Raw genomic sequence first — 21,422 nt, forward strand, 5'->3', positions numbered from 1 at the left:
TTCCTCTTACTCCCTTTCAAGATAAGACTGAAAAGATGAGCAAGCCTGACAGCTCCCGACATCTGAGCGGCTCCTTAATGAGCCGACAAAGGAAACGGAGTCAGAGAGAGAAAGTGGAGACAAAGTGAGAGGTGAAGGGAGAATGTGGGAAATACGAGAAAGAGGCTGACCGAGCAGGTTCTTGTTTTTTGTTGTTGTTCTCTTAGTTTCCTCTCGACTAACTTGTCGAGAACAATAATGAACTCAATTTCTAGCTCAATTTTCAACGCTTACAAAATGCTTTACAAGCAATACAACAAGAAATGAAAAGCAATAAAGATGTGAGTCATTCATCAAAAAAGGATGAAAGAGTTTTGTGCACAAGGGGAAATAATTAAATCCCTGCTAATTTCACTGCACCCCCCCTTATTAGAATCATAAGATTTGACTCTTGGACCTTTGCTGCTCCTTGTATTGTGAACACCTTCTCATTGGCCGAGGGGAAGCCGACTGAGACGCAGTATGAGGAGGGTGGGGCACGTCAGTGACGGCACACATTCCTTTTGATAATCAGGAGACAGTCAAGATTAAAGTGCAGATCTAAAACCTCACAAAGGCTTAAAGTGACGAGGTGTTCCAACTCGCTGACATAATCCAAAAAGAAAAACCCTTTCCGCCTCGTACTGATTCTCCAAAAATGTCAAACAGCATCTTCCCCTCCACGTTCCTCCTCATCCCTTTCTAGGGCACAATGATCGAAAAAAATGTTTGAAATCTGGCGCGTTCCTCAGGAGAGAAGTATGTTTTCCATTAATTAAAAGAAATACACAGCAATCCCAAAAATGAATGAATGTTGTCCTCATTAAGTCTTGAGTGGTTGGAAATATTTTTTTCAGGTGATGAATGTGATGACGGTGGGGCCAGAGGAGACACGTCAACGTCGAGGCAAACTAAGAGAAATAACTTCAGACAGAATATTGAAAAACGGGACTTGAAATGATAAACGGCGTAACGCAGCTTCTCCGCTTCAATAAGCACAGAGCCTAAATGCTGATATAAAGGGTTTGAAGTGGGTCACAGATGTATTTATGTCTCTACACTCCCTAAACACTCCTGTGGTGGTGGAGACAAAGTGGGGTGTGGGAGGACCCATCTGATAGATCCATGGGTGCCATGTGGTGATGCAGCGAATGCGTTAGTAGGATTGAGGGGGTTGTTTGTACTTCTATCCAGCAGGCGGCTAAAACCTCTGCGTGTGTTCTTGTTTATCAACTAGAGAAGCTATCACTTTGAAACCCTGCAGCCATGTCCTCTTAAATGGCAGAGTTTGTTCAATTTCATATATATAGATATATTTTCACATCCAAAATCAACATTCTCAAATTCCCCGTGTGCCTTCACCAACAAGAAGCAGGCATTTGCATGAGGTAAGTTTTGGATGAGACGGCGGTAGGTCTGCGTTTGCATCCACTCTTGGCCCTTTGCCGATTTACGTTCCAGTAATTTGGTTTTCATAAAAAAAGAAATTTTCAAAGTGACAATCCCTGCTCTTGGTTCTCAAAATAAACATGAAGCAGAAGGATCTGATGTGTGGGAATGTGCAAAAATGTCATCTACATTCGACTGAGACCGGATCTCAACACGTAGGGGAAAACTAACATCCTTATCTTTAAAAAACGACGACAGTAATTGAACGGGGTCGGGTGCATCAATAATTAATCATCCACTGTGTGTACATACAGCGTCCCTTCACCATCAAACACATGTACCCCCTTGATCCGTGAGCCACTGGTGAGTTCATTTGGTCGTGATTACTTTGTTTCCCTGAATGCCTTGCTTCAACACACACACACACACACACACACACACACACACACACACACACACGATCATGAGGCCAACAGCTGCTTGCTCAGACTCTGTATGTAAATGAGGATGTGCGACTATGCTATACAATGTACACTTCCCCCCCCCTCCTCCCTCCTGGACTCCTCCCTTCCCACTTTGACAAATCTGCATCATATGCATCACATGCTCCACTTGCCGGCTGGGAGAGGAAAGCGAGGCCTCTCGGGCTCGCCTTTTCAAGCAGATCAAAACAGCCGGTGACGCCGCGCATCTCCAGAGCATTTCGCCACCGATGCCCATGACTGGAAACACGCTTTTTCCCTCTGCACTGCCTGCCTTTGTATCTTATTACCTTGGAGATACGCAAATACAATCCAACCTTTCCAGGGGAACAGAGCGAGCCTGGGATGAAGTAATTGATTTCAGAGAAAGCTCTGTGTAGCTGTGTGTATGTGTGTATACATGCACTTGCAACGTTTTTTTTGTATAAAGTGAGTGGAGCTGAACAACCAGGAAAAGGGCTGAAAAGGTCAAATAGGATGTTTTGCAGAAGTGGGAGCAGCTGCACCCCCCCTCGGGAGAGGCGCTAACAAACAGGCAGCTAATCAGACTCCAACTGTACCGATAAAGCGGCCTCCCTGGGTGGGACCCACTGAGAAGCGTCTATTGCACGGCGCTAGCAGGCAGCGGGATGCCCACAGCCCGCTGTGATGTTACTCTCTATTCTACTTTTAGCTTATGGAAACTGGGAGGGCTCGGTGGAGAGGAAAAAGGGGGGGGGGGCTGCTAACAGGAGGAATAAAAGCTCCAGTTTCGGTGGCGCCGCTCACAGGGGTCAGCTGCCTGCAGCTAAGGGAAGGGTGTGAAAGGAAAGTGATGTATTTGTGCCACGTGGTACTTCCAATTACTGCACCCAGAGGACCGTCCACGTCCAACAACATCAGATCAGCATCCTGGATGAGTGTGTGTTGGAAGTGGAGGGTGTTATATTGTAAAAAAGGGCACGTGTTGGTGTCAGATCTCTCTCACACACTCACACACACACACACACACACAGACACACTGAGGCCTAAAACTGGTGTTGATAACAAGACTGACCTTCAAAAAACAGCACTGACGCAGGCACTGAAGAATACTTTTTAACCTTTTTTTTCTGTGCAAAACAAGAGCAAAATAGACACCCATAACATTTTGCAGTTAGCACTTAGGCGACAGACCTTTTATAAATGAGGCAAAGTCTTCCACCACGGTTGAGTAAATACAACCCATAGAAAAGTTCAGCCCGTTCTGTCAGAGCCTTGTACACACACACACACACACACACACACACACACACACACACCTGAGAGAAAGAGCCACAACACAAACACTTACTTAGCCATCAGCGCTCGAATAAACAGCAATTTGGTGGAGGCTGATTTCAGCTCTTCACAATTAATTTGGGCTACAATCCCTCTGATCAGCTTCCTACAGCCCCCAGTGGGGGAACGCATTCACTAATCACTATCACTAACATGGTGTGTGTATGTGTGTGTGTATATTTCAGTTAAGACACTGTGTGCACATTTTAGGGCTTTATCCCCCTTATTTGAATTTCAATATATTTCGCTATGAGGCAGAGTTTTAGGGGAATATATTCACATTTGCATATAATTAATATTTTCCATCAAATGCCCCTGATTCTGTATTCCCATTTCATGATCACAAGCATGTATAATAAAGTAACTACAATGTTCTCAATAAAACAACAATATTATCACGTTTGTTTAATCAACAATATCCCACCAACAGCAAATAATTCTCAAGACTGCACGTAGAGATAAAGGTACTCATTATCATAATGGCACCCGCAGTGTATAGCAGAACCTGCAGCTACATGTAGTGAGCTTAAGATGGAGCTACTGAAGAACAGGTACAGCTGTTAATTGATGTATTTTAATGGAAAAAGGATTCAGCTACTTTTTTGGAGGCGATGTTATCCCCCAGTTGCACTTTATTCGCTACATGTGCTTAGTGCCAACAACAGACTCCTCTCCCCCTTTCAGGCTTCCTTATCTCTGTTTCTGCTGCGTCACGCTAATGGGACGCTCATTAGAACATAATGTTGACTTTTGGAAATTGCAATTTTGAAAATAATAGAACGCCACAAACTGCAGCCTGCAGAAATTACCGCAGGCATTCTATCCACGGCCCTTCTGTAGGTAAGTGTGCGTTCAGTATATGACAAAGTGTTGAACAAATAGAGCCGAGGTAAGCGGGAGAGAGCAGCCTTGACATCCTGATTGCCGGCTAGAACGAACAATGACAAACGATTTAGTTGCCTCGATCTGTAAGAACGTTATTCGTTTGCGTCCGTGTGACGTCACGAGGACCGCCACACAGCCAAAGACCACGTGTGTGTGCGTGCGTGCGTGCGTGTGTGTGTGTGTGTGTGTGTCCCAGCAGTACGCGACATGTTGTTTAACGGTCACATTTTCACACCGCCGCCCGCTGTTGAAGGAACACTCACAGACGCGGGCCGTGCCAACAGAAAAAAACACGTTGCGCGGCGGCGCTGACACATTCACGTGCTCACAGCGTTACACATGCAGCCGTCCTGCTGGCCCGGCCGTGACCCTGCTAGCAGATGATGGAGCACACCGTATTCCCTGAAGTGGGGCCTGGGCTTTTTAGTCAGTACGGGTAGAGTGTGGCTGGAGGGAAGGGCCTTTTAGCAGCCTATTCTCACTTCTTGATTTGAAGAGGGAATAAGAGTGACGCTGGGGATGTAGTGGAAGGATTCCTTGTCTGTGGCTTGTCTGCCACAAATGTGTTCGGGGGATTTTTGTTTTTTGGCTCACTCCAAACTTGACTGAAACAGTTTCTTTGTTGTTTAATCATGATCTAGTTACATTTTATATTATATGGATATATTGAGTGAATTTCTTTCCTCAGCACGAGCTAGAGGCGCTACGGCAGTATATCACACTGACAGCAGTACTGGGAGAGACCTTCTTTTAAGTAGCTCTCTTTAATTTCAATTCAATATCAATTCAAATACTTAAAAGTGGACAACATCAAGATGTGTTTGTGCATAAAACCCGTCCTGCTTGCATGTCGGCACATAACCACAACAATGGATTCAGGCTGCTGTGTTCCCGTCTCTCATGTGCATCAGCAGTCCATGTGGAAACAATTACTGCTCGTGTCAAAACGGTGCAGTTTCAGTATTTGTGACTGTTTCAGTTACAAATTTGCTACAGATACAGTATCAGTTCTGTTTTGAAACATTCATCTCTCTTAAGGCTTAGTGCAATATTTTAAACATAAGGTGGAAGAGTTTGGAGCTTTCTCTTCTTTTTGTTGCTCACAGTGTGAGCAGAATCGCTTCTGGCAACCAGGTCCAGAACATCTTTCTTTGGCTTCGTGTTCAGCTTGTAGTCTGCCGGCTGTAATGGCTGTGGTCTAGTTCTCTGTATTTTTCATGCCGTGGTTGGTTGTTACTTTTTTTTCTTGTGGGTTAATATTTTACGTCAGATTTTTTTGTGAGGCTCAAAACAACTAAATCGTATCTGCCTTCACTCATTCTGAAAAGGAGAAGGTGTGAAACAATATTGTTGAGTCACTTAAAGTGCAGTCTTTGTCTGACGCAGACAGTTAGCAGCCAGTGAGCAACAGACTTCACATGATATTCACAACTTCGATCGTTTTTTGAGAAACTAAGGGAATATAAATAACTGAGGAATGGACACATTCTAACTTTATGACAGCCTCACAGTTACCACTTTGTCTTCTGTTTTCTTGTTTACAATGCCGGTAAAGCTTATACTTTTAAAATAACTGATCTCACAAAGTGTAGCTAGTCCATATTGACATTTAATTCAGATCTGCTTTTATTTGTCAAAACATGCGGCTGCACCCGGCGAGTAAAAGGGACTCTGCATTTAATTGGGGCTCAGCTTTTAATGGAAGTTTTACAGAATACTAACAGTACACAAGGCTCCACGTTGCCTCTAATTAGTTTGTCCTCACAGGCTACATTAAACTTCCACTTAATTTGGTTTCATTTGTTGTGCGTTAGTAACATCTAAATAAAACTCGTGTGGGTTTTCGTTACTTCTGGATCCTTTGTGGGGCCTAATCCTTATTAGGTGTTAACTGTCTTGGCCCAGATCAAAGCCAATGAAAAAGCCAGTGCTTGTGTTTATTTTCGGCGGCGCCGAGTCATCTGCAAATACTGTAAGAGACTCTTGGTCTCTGTGTCATTTCACAGGAAGGTCTGGTGCTCAAGTCTGCCATAATTAATTGATTTACTAATGAAGTTACGGTGTGTGCGACTCTCTAAATAACCCTTCCAGTATCTGTCACGCTGCAGCTTTGGGGACAGCACATGTGTCGGTTTATCGTGCCAGAGCTCCTGATGCCTGCGCTCATAAATACACGGAGTGATGGAGGGAGAGGAAAACCAGGGGACACCGTGAGCACTCAGGCAGCGATGAGGCATCTCCATCTCTCGGTTGGGGTCTAGTACCTCTGATGGGAGGGGAGGACAGGACTCTTCCGTTTACTGCCACAGGTCTAAGAAGGGGGGGAGGGAGGGAAAACTAATGGCAGCATGGCTCGATAAAGGGGGAAGGGGAAGGGAGAGGAGGGTTAGAGGTAAGAAGAGAGAAGCACAGAAAAGGGGGAGGAGAAAGAGATGGAGGGATCGAGGAGGACAGCTTGCCTGTTTAAGCATTTGGATTCAACAAAAGCTTGAATAAATGCATTTGCATCAGAAAAACAGCGCCATCCTATTTTTTCCCGCCGTAAGCCGACCTGAACAACAGCTAGCAGTACAATCCAACAGAGGGAGAAGTGTCGCACACCATCAAGCATCGACCGACGTTTATTTCAATTGTGTGATCTTTTACCTGAAGATGGCAAAGTACTGAGTGAAATGCCTCCCTTTCATTTGTCTCAATGCAGTTGACTTGCAACAGACGGGACCTAAAGCAGCATGACAGCTCGGAGCTCGTACATCCAAACAAGCTTTCCGGCTCTCCAGTGAAGTACTTGGTTTGGGCACTAGGAGGCAAAAATGTCAAAACATTCATTCAAGGAGGGATGTGGGGATGCAGAGGAGAGGAGAGGAGAGATGGAGGGACAGACAAACTCAGACAACGGAGTATTTCCATATTTTGAAGCCAGCACGCCTTATGAAGGAGCAGAAACAAGCATTCAGATGCTAATGGGAGTGCATCTCTTCAATTTATGCAAACACGAGAAAGCTAAAAAGCATGCACTTAAGGGCAAACAGCAAAGTGAGTGCATCCACTTCTGTTGTTTGCCAATTGCTAAATGCAGATCTGTATGCATTTTTCATATTACGATTTAAATGCGCGTGCTTGAATCTTTAACTTGCCGTTTTAAACAAGTGGGCTTCTACTAAGAGTTCCCAGGCTCGTATGTGGCCTCGGCTTTGTGATTGTGTTGTTAGAATGAGAATACGCAATGCCGAAAAACACGCAGTGGCTTTTCTTTTCTGATTAATTTCCAAAAATGTAAATGCCATATGCAGCCCTCCACTTGTAGAATGTCACCCTAAAAACGAAATATTTGTTTCAGCTCTGCTCTGGATCTGAAAGAACTACACAAAATGCCACCACGCTGCAAAAATGGGCATACATTTTAGTTTGCCACCATATCAAACTTCAGACACAGTCCTAGTCTTTGTACTGTATGTGGCGGGATAACAATCATATGAAGGAAGCTTTGTCTAGGCGTGCACAACTTCAAAGCTGAAAGACGGGACCCATTTCCTCTGCAAGCTGTAATTGCCGCCTGCTACAGTATCACGCATAAACGCTTCACATAATAAGTGCCTGGAAAAGGCCGCCAATTGTTGCTGCACTCTGTCTATGCATGACACGTGACTGTAATCCCTAAAATAGCATATCCTCTGTAGCTGACTGACCTCCCTCATGATCATTTTGACAATAAGGTCTACGACAGCAAACACTGACACTGCTAGCAGGGAATCATAACGGCTATAAGTGGTTGTATTTATAGTTCAGAAAGGAGAACGTGGGCTGAAAATGTAATAGAGCCTCATCAACAGTATCATTTTTCTTCTTCTTTATTGATTCCAACTACTGCTCATGTGGCCTGGATTTAATACAATAAATTTAAAGCAACTGCAAGTAAACTTTCTGTTCGTGTTGACTTTTGTTGGCCCCTGTGGACAAAAGCAGTGGTGTCTCCATGATCACCAGCGACTTGTGTCGTAAAGATCTTGATCTGGCTGGTGTGTAGTAGATCTAGTAATATGACATTCAAAAGAAAAATCCCCTCCTGTCCCTTTTAACTGGCCAATGTACGACTAACCTGGTAGTACATGGTGACACGGGGATTAAGAATAACTATTGAGGAAGAGCCAATCTTCTTGCTGATGCTATTGTTTGTTTATGTAGGTCATAACTCCTTATAGTAACTTAAAGTCAGATTTAAATTTCTTTGCATTTGTTGGTGTGTAAAGTAATTTAAAATTACATAATCGCTTTTCTTCTCTGAGGCAAAATGTAATGACCTACAACAGAAACTATAACTAGTACAACTACACAAACCTCCAGCGCTCTCAAAAGACCACGTCAGAATGGGGCAGTTTTACAAGGGGCATTAAGAGGCGCTTACTTGGCCTGCAGCAGACAGCTTAATTAGGTCCACTTTTGGCATTTCTGCTCCTATTTACCCACATCTGTTTGCAACTAGCTGACCCGTACTGCACATGGTTGTGGAATGTCCAGGAAAATTGTTCGAGACTGCAATCTGCAGTCCTATTTTTGACCTCCACTCCCCCAAAAAAATCTGTTTAAGGATTTAGTATTGCCAAAGCAAAATGAAATAAGCTTTCTTTTCTCTTCTGCAGACATTTGTCCATGTACTAACCCGTTGTCATCTGCTGAGTTCAAAGCCATAAGTATTGATATAAAACACATATCACATTTAATAACTACCAAGATACTAGTGTACATACGCCAACAGCCGACAGCTGACCTTTTTCCATTCCAACCATCCACAAGTGGGAATCATCAGCGGAGCCACATTTAACTGCAGCTGGCAAGTGTCAAGATGCAAAGATTAGGACGACTAATGAATATTAGCCAACTTGCAGCCGCTGGGTGTTTAGATGCAGTTCACCACCATTGATTTCCCTGTTGGGCGAAGACAACTTTATCCCCGTGGCAAGTCCCTGGCTTATCTCCCCCGACAGCAAGGCAGCCGACAGACAGACGAGGGGTTTTCTGGCCCCGTTTCAAGGCGATTCGAGCCTGGTAGGTGTGAGCGGGACACCTGACCGAGGCGAAACACACAGGGGCAGCAAAGAGCAGGGGGAGCGTCTGTGTACCAGTGGGTTAGGAAGTGGACAAAGATGTCCAGCTGTGAGCGGGTAGCCATCGGGATAATATTCGAGCCAGCACGATTATCACAAAGCCCAGTGTGTTGGATTATCACAGAGAGCAGGTGGCTGTGAAAGACAAGGAGGGAGAAAGTGAGAGGAAGTGGGGAGAAAGGTGGCAGGTGGCTGTAGGATCGTATGTGTCCAGGAGGAAAGGGAGAAGAATGCAACAGAGGAGAGACTCTGTCCGGGAAATATGAAGCCATTGCCAACAGTAGGTTAGCTTAGCTTAGCGTAAAGAGAGCACTACCAGCCCCTATGAAGTGTAATACGCATTATATCCTGTTTAGTCTGTACAAAACACACTTGATAGAACAAGTTAATTGGTATGTTTAGAGGTGTTGGTAGTCGGATTTTGTAACAGTTAGAGCCAGGCTAGCAGTTTCCTCTTGATTCCAGTCTTTGTGCAAAGCTGAGCGGCTGTTGGCTGTAGCCTAATATTTATATAGAGCGTACTGTATATGAGAAATACGACTCTACATGAACTCAAAGAGACTCATTTCAACCTCGCGTCACAGAGCAGTGCCCACAAAACACTAATAGCTGAAGAAAACGAGATGATTTCAAACATGTCCTCATTGATTCGCCGCTGCAGCTCGACGCTGCACCTCTGTGATAGGAAATTGCTTTGACACAGTGAAGCAGGCATTTGTGGAGAGTGCTGCAGTGGATGCGTCTGTACAAGCACAGGACGTCAATAATTTACAGGGAGAATAAACAGCATCACTGCGACTCCAGTTGTTTTCTGGATCTATCCTCCGAGACGACTGGATAATAAACTGATGAATACACAGGAAACTGGAAAACCTTCTGGTGGTAGGTGTGTTTGGATTAAGTACCACTGTGACAAAGACAGAGGTACACTCTGTGTGATTTTCGTGGATTAAACAGACAAAGCCCCGTTCAGGGTAGACCCGTGTACAAGGCCAGCTGCCGCAGTAATTCATCCCATTTATCTTCAACTCAAACAAATAAAAGAAAAGACCTGGGGCCATGTAAAGTGGCCAAACCCTTATCAATGGTGTCAAACACAAATACACAATGAGCTGCAGGTCATCATTATTTCTGACTTACTGTCCTCCAATCAGAGTGGGTGACACAGCTGGGGGACAACAGTTGGACACTGCTACGCTAATCCACTAGCCACCTGCTTGGGGTGAGGGGGAATTCACGCTTGATTCAATTTAGTCTTCCTCACCAAAATGAGTCCGAGTCAACAGTAAAGTACTGTGAAGGTACAGGAAATAAAACAACTCATTTGTTCTGTGTTAGGATTGTTTTACCTTTATTCCTCTTGCCGTTTTATTCTTCCTCCATTTTCCACCTTGTTTCATTTAGATTATGTGTTTCAGTGAAATTGTGTCTTGGTTATCATCTGAAATATCTTGTTTTCTTGTTTTGTGGGGAGGTTTGTACTAGCCCCGTGGGTTAGACTATGATCATTATGACTGAGCAAATGATCTCAAATTGAAGTTGTATTACATTTTCTCCAATGATTAGATGTAATGAAACAATTACCTCAAGAACTAGGACGTTAAAATCATTTCCCTCGTATTAACGGGCCACTTAATTTTTTTGGTGCCCCTAGCCGCTGTGTTCGGGGTCTGCTTTTGTTGTTCCCTGCACTCAGCAGCTCCACTCTGGGAGTTAGCATACAATCCTCTCCTTTGGCTTTGAAGGGAACTGTGCTGCAGCTATCCAGGCACTCTCACTTTACCAGAGTGTAAGGCACAGCTCGGCCTGTACAGGTCTACGGACGCTGCATCAAAGCACAGGCGTTGTGTGAAGCAGCTCGCCTCACAACATTTCTGTATCACGAGACGTGGAATGGACTGTGAGCGAACCAAGCATCGTTTGCCCCAGAAATATTTCTGCTCCCTGCGAGTCACCTCTGGTTTAACAAGGTCCCAGTGGTTTCATTTCACTGTTCACTACACACTCTCACACCTTCACAGATGTGCACTGCCTCTGGCATCCATCTAGGTGTTTATAAATAAGGCAAACTGTATGGAGAGCAGAATGTCCATCCTGCTACCAAGCTACCTCATGTTTTAGACTTTGTTGAAGGAGTAGTTTTGAAAGTTTCTGAGCTACAGGTATCCACTCCTGTATTGCTATTTAGCATTTTAACTTAATTGTTTTTTGTTGGCATTCAAGAACTACAGCTCCCATAATTGTGATTCATAGGAGGTGCGACTGCTAATTAGCTAAAATGAGGTTGAATGCGTCTTACTACGTTTGAAAAGTAACTTTATGAAGTTTTGTAATATCTCATGCTAATAGTCGGAGAGTCTAAAAGGAATCATTCATTTCTTCAAACCTGAAACTTCTGCAATATCTGATCAAATCTTTGTGAGTGAAATTTCCCTTTTATTCTTATTGCATGGCTGCATCCCCAATGGCAATTTATTTGATTTGATTTTTAATTGTAGCTTTTAAAAACCCAGCCCAGTGTTGCCAACTCTTTTTCTAATGATAGTAGCAAACAGCACTAGGTTCAAAAGTTGCAAAATCGAGTGAAAAAGTGGCCAAGATGGCAACGCCGACAGTCCGTCCTTTCAGGCCTCCCTCCGAAGCAACTCCCTGAAGATTATCATCATTAACAACGAACATGGATATCGTTAGTACTCACAGCTGTTAAGCTAGCAGCTTGTGGAAGACTTCGGTGATGCGCAATGATTAATCAACAGATTTGTTATTTGTAGTCCTACTGATCAGACATGAATCAATTTTTGAGTCGTTCCTGGCATTAATTAATCCATCACTGAAGAATTTGCTAAATTTTGTGTTTTTTGTCGTCTAGTGGGAGGCGTACCGTGATCCAAGATGATCAGCTGGGCGCTGGACTGGATGTTGCCTGCATCGTTCTCCGCAAGGCACTGATAGAAACCCTCATCCGACTTGACCAGACCCAGAACCTGCAGGTTGTGCTCCTTCTACAGAGCAGGAAGTAACAAAAATGGGAACAAAAGGAAAAAAACAAGTACGAGCGGTTAATGTTGTTGTGTAGCATCTCTAACTCTTAATTAATAACAATGTCGTCAACGCAGAAACAAAGGTGAAACTTCAGTGCCAAATTAACTTACAACTATTTTGAAGTAGTCACTGGGGATGACAGCATCTCCGTTCTTGACCCATTTGACAGTGGGAGCCGGTGACCCCGACACCTCGCACTCAAAGACGATGTCCATGGACTCGTAGGCATAAACGTTGTCTGGCCGCTTGACAAACTGGGGAGGAACTGTGGAAACCAGATGAGAAAAGGGGAGTCAGAGAAGTACAAAAAAAACATTAAAACATTACATTGATGGTGAAAGTTCAGTGGAATTGACTAAACAGTTAAAGCAAAGCAGCGAATAAGAGATGACTGCAGAAAAAATGTGCAGGAGGAACCAATTTGTCAAAACTAACCAGGCACATCAAACTCCATGTGCCAGGAGTGCCAGGAAATGAACAAGTCCAAGTGATGCCATGCCTCCCCTTCAACTGCCAAATTCCCAGTTAAGAGAGGGTGGAAAGAACAACAAACAGCATCTATTTAGCAACAACTTAACCAATGATTTTTCTGTTCCCGTCACACAACTGCGACCTTTCCAGCAGATTTGCTATTAAGGTTCAATAACCTCTGTTTTTATTTATCCAAAAGAACAACGGCTACTTTGGTCCCAGTGTAGTGGGTTAGCGTGCCACACCGGCTAAGCTGAGTGCTTGTAGATCTCCCATAGTCCCTTTAATGAGGGCCAGAAAGGAGTTATTTGATCTGCTGGGGTGATACAGCGCCTCATCAATCTGTCCCAGAACAAGGTCACCGGGAGCGCAGGGCCCAGGCCTCGTCCTCTCTCTATAATTGGACTGCATGTGTATGTGAGGAGTGACGTGTGTGTGTGTGTGCGTGCGTGTGCGCACGCACAAGTCCCTTTGCTGCCTCTGTGCATTCTCTGATAAGCGGCAACCTCGCTGACCACAGTTTAAATTACTGTATTGTTAGTGTGTTGAGCTTCGCCACCAGGCCCCTGGGCTCTGTGATAGCCAGTTATTAGCATCTATTTTGTGGCATTTTCGCATGGGCTGATTGGATATTAGCAGCAGTGGGTGGATGGGGCCCTTTCTCTGGCTTTATTCAGCAGAGCAGCAGGTTGTGAGGTCAGGTCCCCCTCATATGCTTGATGTAGCTGCGGCTAATTTACTGCAACATGAAATAGCTCTTGAACAGATTAGCGTTCATTCTGTTGGGAGAGAATCGAGCCTTTTATATTGTAGTTATTTGTAGTTAAACTGCTACAGATACAATGCCCTGCACATTATACACAGTTCTCCGGCAACAATAGTCACAATTCACCAAGAAGCAGTGCAGCTGCAGGACACAGTGTATTTCCCTAACCTTAAATGCACTTTGCCCTTCTGTTCAGTATGATCATGCCCAACACAGAGCACACAAAGGGAGAGGCACAACTCAATAGAAGTCGCACACAAAGAGATAGCAGCGAGCCATTCCTACAAACTGCTTTCTCTGTATCGTCATCTAAAAAGCCAGAGGCAGCACCTGTGTGTGTCCTCAATATTACTATAACTCTAGGAAAACAGCAGTGGCTTTAATCTTTAACATTTAAATTGCAAATGAGGTAATAAAGTGATTGTAACTGTTCCGTTACTTTCTAGTTTCAGAAATTAACTGTAGTAAAATACAATAAACTATTTCGACATTGTGCGGCCCACATTTTCACAATGTTTCTTTGTGAATGCTTTGCGCTGATGATGGCGATTGTACGGATAAAGTAAAAGTATTACTTATTACTAAAGTATTACCCACTGTTCACTTTCCTCGTCAAGTTGCCTTGCTTGCTATATTTATATACTTATACAGCGGGCTCAACGATTTAAAGTCAGCTCCACGTTTATATACGTCTCCAAGATTGTCAAAAAGTGTTTTGGGAAATACATTTCCAAAATTTCGATGCAAAATACAAAAACTTAAAATGTTTCAAACAAAAGCCCGCTCGACAGTAACTTGCTTTTCTTTCGATGACCACCAAATGCCAGTCTTCCAATCCCACAAGGTAGCAGAACGAGTCAAACACGATTCCACTGGATAGAGCCACAGAATATTGAAGCCTTCCTTAATGAGTGTCTAGACTTTTCTGTGAGCTGCTGTGGCGAATATTGACGACTGAGACAAGGACAGAAACGAGGACGGTGATGCTTGTGGACTGGATCAGTGAATGCTCGTCAAGACAGCCATCACCCTGCTCTGTGTCTGTGTGTGTGTCCTGGTGTTCCCTGCAGCAGGATGTGTGAACTGTGAATAATGTGTTTCACAGTGTGGTGTCTCCTGTATATTTGCCTGTTGTAGCTGTGCAACAGAGGCAGGTGGAATCCTTGGTTTACTTTGGTGTGTCAGGGAGACGGCGTTAAGACACCGGTGAGTCTGTCTGTGTGTGTGTGTGTGTGTGTGTGTGTGGAGCCATGTGTGAATATGAATCATTTCAAACGTGTCTGCATACTGGTTTCGTCCCACTATTACTGGTGCTATATGCCGTACATAATTGTATTTGCTTCCATTCCTGCCGGCTAAATGTGCAGGGATAGATTTGTATTATGTTTTGCTGTTTGTAATACAAGTGTGGGTGTGTAAGTGCCTGCTTATGCATGCGAACATACGTTTCTGTACGTCCAAACGCTGTCTCAATCTGTGCACGTTCATGATATTCATATGGGGTTTTGCATCACATTGCAACGCCTTTGTATGTGTATGTGAGTGCAGAGCCCCCTAGTGAGATTTGCTGGTGACAGGATTTGCTGGTGACTGGTACCCTGTGGCTCTCTTTATCTCTCTCTCTCTCTTCGTTTTACCACTCGCTCTCATTTTTTCTACCCGACTCTTAATCTTCCTATAACTCCCTGTTTATCTCCATCTTCAGCCTCCCCCTCACCTCTCCCCATCTGAGCAGACATGCACCGTTTATCTAAAAGCAGTTCAGACATTTGGAACCTATTGGACTGAGCAATGAGTAGAAACGCCTAAATATACCGGTACTGCTTGAGCGGCGGGGCGGAAGAAGCTTTCAGGACTCAACAGAGGGTGGTTTGTGTGTGTGTGTGTGTAGGTGTGTGTGTGGAGGGGCAACTCACAATGCAACATGTCTGATGACCTTCCTTAATTGGATGTTTACAGCATGAAACATGCATATGCAAATAGTCGCATTTACAGAAAGAAGCAGAAAAGAGCTACAAACGCCAGCTGTTGCTCAACTCAAACAGCACTGAAGTTACCGTGAAAACATCAAACATTTTTTTTTTATTAATATGCCATTCATAACCAGAACATTGTAGATAGCAGTGTTGTTTTTGACCACAGGGGGACAACAAGATAAACACGCTGACCGCAGAGGGCGGGAACACTGCACTGTGAGAGGTAGTAAACAAAAGGGATTCAGGCTTCAACAAAAAAGTCTTTAGAAAATATTTGACGTTAAATCATTACGTAGTAGGACACATTCAAAACGATAACGATGTATACGGTGAGTTCTGTTGAACAGATGTGCGTACGTCCAGTGCACGCCTGCTTGATTGACAGGCGTCTTAGCCTACCACACTCTGCTCACACGTTTCCCATCATCAGCTCTACTCTAGGATTTCCTGGATCCAGGAAATGACGATGGTGATAAAGAAAGTGATTCATCAAAATGCAGGACTAAAAACATGTCCCTTCATGAACATATTGAACGACGTCACATAAACACGCCAGATCCATGTTTTCCTACACTCTTTCCTGCAAACACACAGATGCTCAACTCTTTGAGCTGGAATCTGTCCAAACAGGCCGACTTGTATCGGAGCACAAATACCACTCTCTAATGAAAGGGAAATCCTACAGAGACAGAAAAACAACAAAGGAGAAGGCAGACACGCAAAAGAGAGAGAGAAAAACAATCATCATCAAAACAAATATAGAAGAGGGAGAGCAGCCGAAAAAAACTCCGATGCCAGTTCTTTGGAGCTGGTATTATGTCTCTAGCCTGTAGCTTAGTAAAATAAGCTTTAATGCAGACTTACACTGAGTCCAGTGAACTACTAAAAGACGGCCACAAAAAGGTCATGCGAGTGTGTCTCACTGTGAGCTGGAACAAAAGCCCATAGGATTCCTAAAGGGATTCTGGGAAGATAACTTTACTTAAAGCTTCACTAGTAGCCAGGATACGCTGAATAGAGATATAAAAAAGGGGGAAAAGTCCAGCCTCCACCTATTAGTGCTGATATAAAAAAGTGAAATATCAAAGTCAAAAAGCTGAAGAAAGCAGCTGTATCCGTTGGAGTACTTTTGGTCACGAGTCAAATGCTTTAAACAGAAATTCTCAAACATCTGGACCACAGCGGTCATTTATTAAGGCCTAAAGTAAGATTGCTAAAGCTGAAGGATCCGAAAGACATTTTCCTTCTCCGTTAGCTTGGCGGGAGTCCAGTTAGCTTCATAAAGCTAAACAATAGCTCTTTGGGCAGTCAGGGTTTACTCTGAGGGCAAGTGGAACTCGGAGTGTGCTAATTACCCACCCTGCTCTTCCAGAGATAACAGCTTCACTCTTAATCCCAGTCAAAACAAACCGCTTCAGCAGAAAGGCATGTAGGATGCTTGGTGTTTGCTTGCCTAGTCGTTGAGGAGAGCACAATGTTCCGTAAGAGGCAGAGTCACAGAGAGGGAGGTCAATCTTTGGACGTTTTTGTCGACTCACTCCGATGGTTCTCAAATTACGGGAATTGAGTGAAAGCAGAGGCCTGAGATTGTCCGTGAAATGCTGAAACAAAGCTCTCTTGATGGTAGAGAGGTTCATGGTGCTTCCTCTGCACAGTGCCTTCACTTCACATCAACTCTCAGTAGACTACAGCTGTAAAACAGAGTAACAACTCAACCTTCTATTGGACGTGTACTGAAAACATGAAAAACATTCACTTGTATTGCATACTGTATGTTTTACTGTAGGTCAGTTATTATAACAGTACGCGGCAATCTGGCTCATCAATCACTGGATGTCGTGTTTCATGTATACTTAATCTTTGTTTTGGCAATGTTCTTTCTTAAAAGAAAGCTTATGTATTTTAAAACATGCTCATGTTTTAGATTTGAAGTCTTAAATATGAGAAGTTTTTAGTGAGTCAACCTCAGCAGAGCTTGAGAAGAAGCAGGTTTGTTCGTCTCGAATACAGATGCAGGAACAGTTTAGGATTTAGATACTTAGGATTTAGATATTTAGAGGAGAAAGACCGGGGCTGGAGCACAGTCTGAGGCGTGTGAAGTTACTGCTGATGAAAACTCAACACATCCTCATTTTTCTGCTTCAAAATAAAAGCTTTTGGGACTATTATTCTGAAGCATTTATAGGAAAATGTGTTCATCACTGATTAGCAAAGCTTTGTTAGCGGCTAATCTTCTAAGTCAACTGACACTGCAGGGAGGAAGCGTAAGCAGCCAAAAGAATGGGAGACTTTTATTGTGAAGAAGTTCTAGGAAGTGAAATGTGTTTATTCACCGTTTTACAGCCGCTCCTTTGACCACAAAATACATCCAATTACTATCAGATCCGGCAGGTCACACCAAAGTGTCTCATTTAGTGCATGAAATCACAAAAGTCGCACTGTAAGAACACGAGACACACACACACACACACACACACACACACACACACAGTACTTGCATGTTCCTTCATCACGGAGCTGTGGCTGTAAGTGAAATAAACAGCAGGTGAATGCAGACACAAGAGAGGGCGTGGACGGGAATCAGACAGCTCCACACACAACTCTCACCCCACTGGTTGAGATATAACACCCTTTGTGAAAAAGGGAAAAGGTGTGTGAGCCTCTGGGTGTTGCTCCTCATCAGGTTGGTTGGCATCATTAAAATAGCTAAATGGAAAGTTTCTTTATATTTCGGCCAGAGCGTCACTGCTCTGTGGCACTGCAGGGGGGGCAGGAAGATAGCTTGCCAAACTAGAAACAGACCAAAATATCCACCAGATCTACATCAGATCTCTAATTCTTCCACGCGCCATTTAAAACAACTATTCCTGTCACGAACTGGGAAATAAGCTTTGAGCAGAGTTCAGAAAAAAACCTCTCTGCCGCATTTTCAACTGATATGTTAAATAGACGCCACACGCTCTGAAGTTACAGTCACGTTTCTTTTTTTACCGGTGGAACAATGTGAGCCGGTATGTAGATGTGATATAAATTCAATGAGTTACTTTTCTCTTGCTACAAAAGAGTAAAGAAGAAGTTGGAACTGCGAGCTGACATTTTGTTTTATGAGTTCTGTCTATTTTGGGCCATTTCTATAACAAGGCAAAAGCACTCCTCCTGTCTGTGGTTGTAAATCCTCAGCCCATATAGGAGAGACATGGAACTTTTACAGGGGGCCGGTATTTCCTGCATGTCAGCGCTGCACATGGAAAGAACAATTAAGTTGATGACATGAGGCCTTGATAGATGAGGGCCACTGACTCGGAGTCCCATAAAACGGGGAACATACATGTTTGTGGAGAGACTATTTCGGTCCTGCAAACACACACACACAGTCCAGGTCTGGGTGGTGCCCCTGTCACGCAAGACCATAATCAAAAGCTGCTGCCTCCTCTGGCCTCATTTATCCTCCTGCCAGCTCTAATAGAGGGTGAGGCGTCACAGCAGAGTCATACTGAACAGAACACACACACACACACACACACACACACACACACACACACACACACACACACACACACGAATCATGCAATCCTAGATGTGACATAAAAGGAAGGATGACTTATTAAACGTTCTTGGTTGGAGTCTGACATTCAAAAAAACAAAAAAATGGAGTTCTACTGTAGTTGAGAAAAGTTTCGCTTCACTCCAATGCCAGATTGTGTTTGTGTCTACACATTTAGAGTCTCTAATCCTCTTTATCTCACTGGCACATTTAATTAAAAGACATATATGGCACACGCTGCTCTGGGATACCTTTTGCTTATTTTTGGCCGCCACGGACATCATCTCTTGTTTGTACATCATTTCACATTGCAAAGAGGTACTCATGTCTGTTGAGTTGTTTGGTCCATGTAAGCTTTGCAGCCGAACATTTTACTGTTTTGATTGGAGGGAGGACGGTCACTCGAGCATCTTCTGTCGTTTGCTGCCACGCTCTGCCCGAGCTGCTTGAAAGAGACACACACTTTTCTGTGCAGGCCTTTTCCAGCCCTGCTATAATAAGTGGTAGACGGTTCCGATCAGTGCGGTTCACTGCTGAGGCACTTTGAAACCGATATTCCTGACGTGTAAATGCCTGGGTAAATTATGGGAAAGTGTTTCCCTCTCACACAGCGCAGTTAAGAGATTATTACAACTAATACGAATCTGATTCTATTAGAGATCTGACTGGATAACACTTTACTGATTTACACATCATACTGTGACTCATCATTTTCAGAAACATCTGTGTAATACTGTAAATGTGTTATCACATTAGTGAATCTAAAGGTTCAATAACAGACTTTGTTCTAACAAACAGTATACATTATAAACAGGAAGAAGATGTCATCTTTTTTTGATGATTTAACCACTACAATAAAGGTTTTTTAATAATTCTTTAATAATTAATTAAAACTCGTTGATACTTGATCTTATAATTCATGAGTGCCTGGGATGCCTTCCTGTTTATGCAGTTTTTACCCCCGTTCTCCAAGAGCACCTGACATCTTTGATCTACGGTTGCGCTTATAGAGAAGCCAGTCGTCTTGTTTTCTCTTTTTTTTTTAATGATATACACGGCACAAGTTACCAAAGCGTGTTGATTAAAAGATAAAAAAGTATAAACATATTCTAGGTGGGTAGCAAACGAGGAGACTTAAGTTAACTGAAGAGCCGCCGAGGCGGGTTCAATCCTTGAATAACGGTGAGACCATGCACGTGTAGTGAATGCATACAGGTGTATAGACTAAGTGCATAATTGACCTTGCGTGGCATCATTGTGTATGCATGGCTGTGTGTTAGTGTGTGTGTGTGTGTGTGTGTGTGTGCACACACCTGCTGCGGCCCCCATGCATCTCTCCCCTCCACAGATGAGCACCAGCTGCATCGCAAACCCCCAAGCTATCTCCGGGCGAAAACCTAACAATGTTTTACTGCACCAAATCCCCGGCTGACTCTCTGCATCTTTTCCTCGGCACAAACTGTCCGGTCTTTATGAAAAGCCACTAACCGTAAAACACACAATTCCTCCTTGTTACTGCGGCAAAAGAGGCCCCAAGGTGTTTTTAGAGGCAGTCAATCGTAGGGGAAAGTTGTTTTGATGTTAGTATGGATTCATACCACACACTGATTTGTATGGGGGTCTTTTACAAGTGCAGCCACTCCTTGAGGGAATCAATTGACCTTTCAAGTGTCACTTCTGTTGTTAAGGGAGCAAATCAATGCCACAATCTGGAGTCTTGGTGAATCTGTATGAAGCAAATGTAATTAGGCCTGCGAGTCTACAGCGTGGGATTTAATCAAACCGTTTTATCCTATTACAGTGACGGATGTCTTTCAACAATATTCCAAGAGTGCCGGTCAGTCAATCCTCTACAATGTCGTGACGTTGGAGGTGAAGGCCGGCAGGGGTCGGGTCAGAGACGCGAGGGATTTCAGCAAGGTTTCGGGGGAGGGACTTAAAACGAGTGAAGTCAGATGTCCACCTGTGAGCTGATCTGATTTTACATTACTGTCTACGAGTGTCGACTGCGAGCGACGGGAAATGATGAAAGTGTGGTGGAGGGGTGATGAAGGGATGAAGGGATTTGGGGAAGAAAAGAGATGGAGTCATAGCAAGATGTGGCCGCGTGTGAAATGCAATGAAGCGGGGAATGAGCCTCAGGGTGTTTCCCCCATTCTTAAGTTATTTCATACCAAATCCTGTTGACTTGCTTCACCTGGGAAAAGCACACAAGCACACATGACGTGTGTGTGTGTGTGTGTGTTTTCCCACCAACACAACGTCTGACAACAGTAATTACAACGCAGTTACTGTGGGTGTGTTGGAAAAGTGTGTTAGGATGGTTTTATGTGAATTGGTAGGATTTTTCTCAGCATGTTCTACTGTATAGATGTTATTTATGTGCTTTGTATATTTCTATAGTTAATTGGAATATCTAGTGGCTATCCAGCAATAAATGCTGAC

General features: G+C 43.7%; 1 protein-coding gene across 14 annotated transcripts in view; it reads right to left on the reverse strand.

Annotated features, from left to right (window-relative positions):
- Positions 1-21,422, reverse strand: part of neo1a (neogenin 1a) — a 167,935-nt gene that overhangs the window by 34,485 nt on the left and 112,028 nt on the right. For all 14 annotated transcript variants that reach the window (XM_031848564.1, XM_031848568.1, XM_031848563.1 and 11 more), the window contains exons 6-7: positions 12,331-12,485; positions 12,060-12,180 (exon numbers count right to left, since the gene is read on the reverse strand). In XM_031848564.1, the coding sequence (XP_031704424.1) occupies positions 12,060-12,180; positions 12,331-12,485 (276 nt within the window). The remainder of the gene's footprint in view (positions 1-12,059; positions 12,181-12,330; positions 12,486-21,422) is intronic.

The sequence above is a fragment of the Anarrhichthys ocellatus genome, unplaced genomic scaffold (genome assembly GCF_004355925.1).
Source record: "Anarrhichthys ocellatus isolate YVR2014 unplaced genomic scaffold, GSC_Weel_1.0 scaffold8, whole genome shotgun sequence".
Taxonomy (NCBI): Eukaryota; Metazoa; Chordata; class Actinopteri; order Perciformes; family Anarhichadidae; genus Anarrhichthys; species Anarrhichthys ocellatus.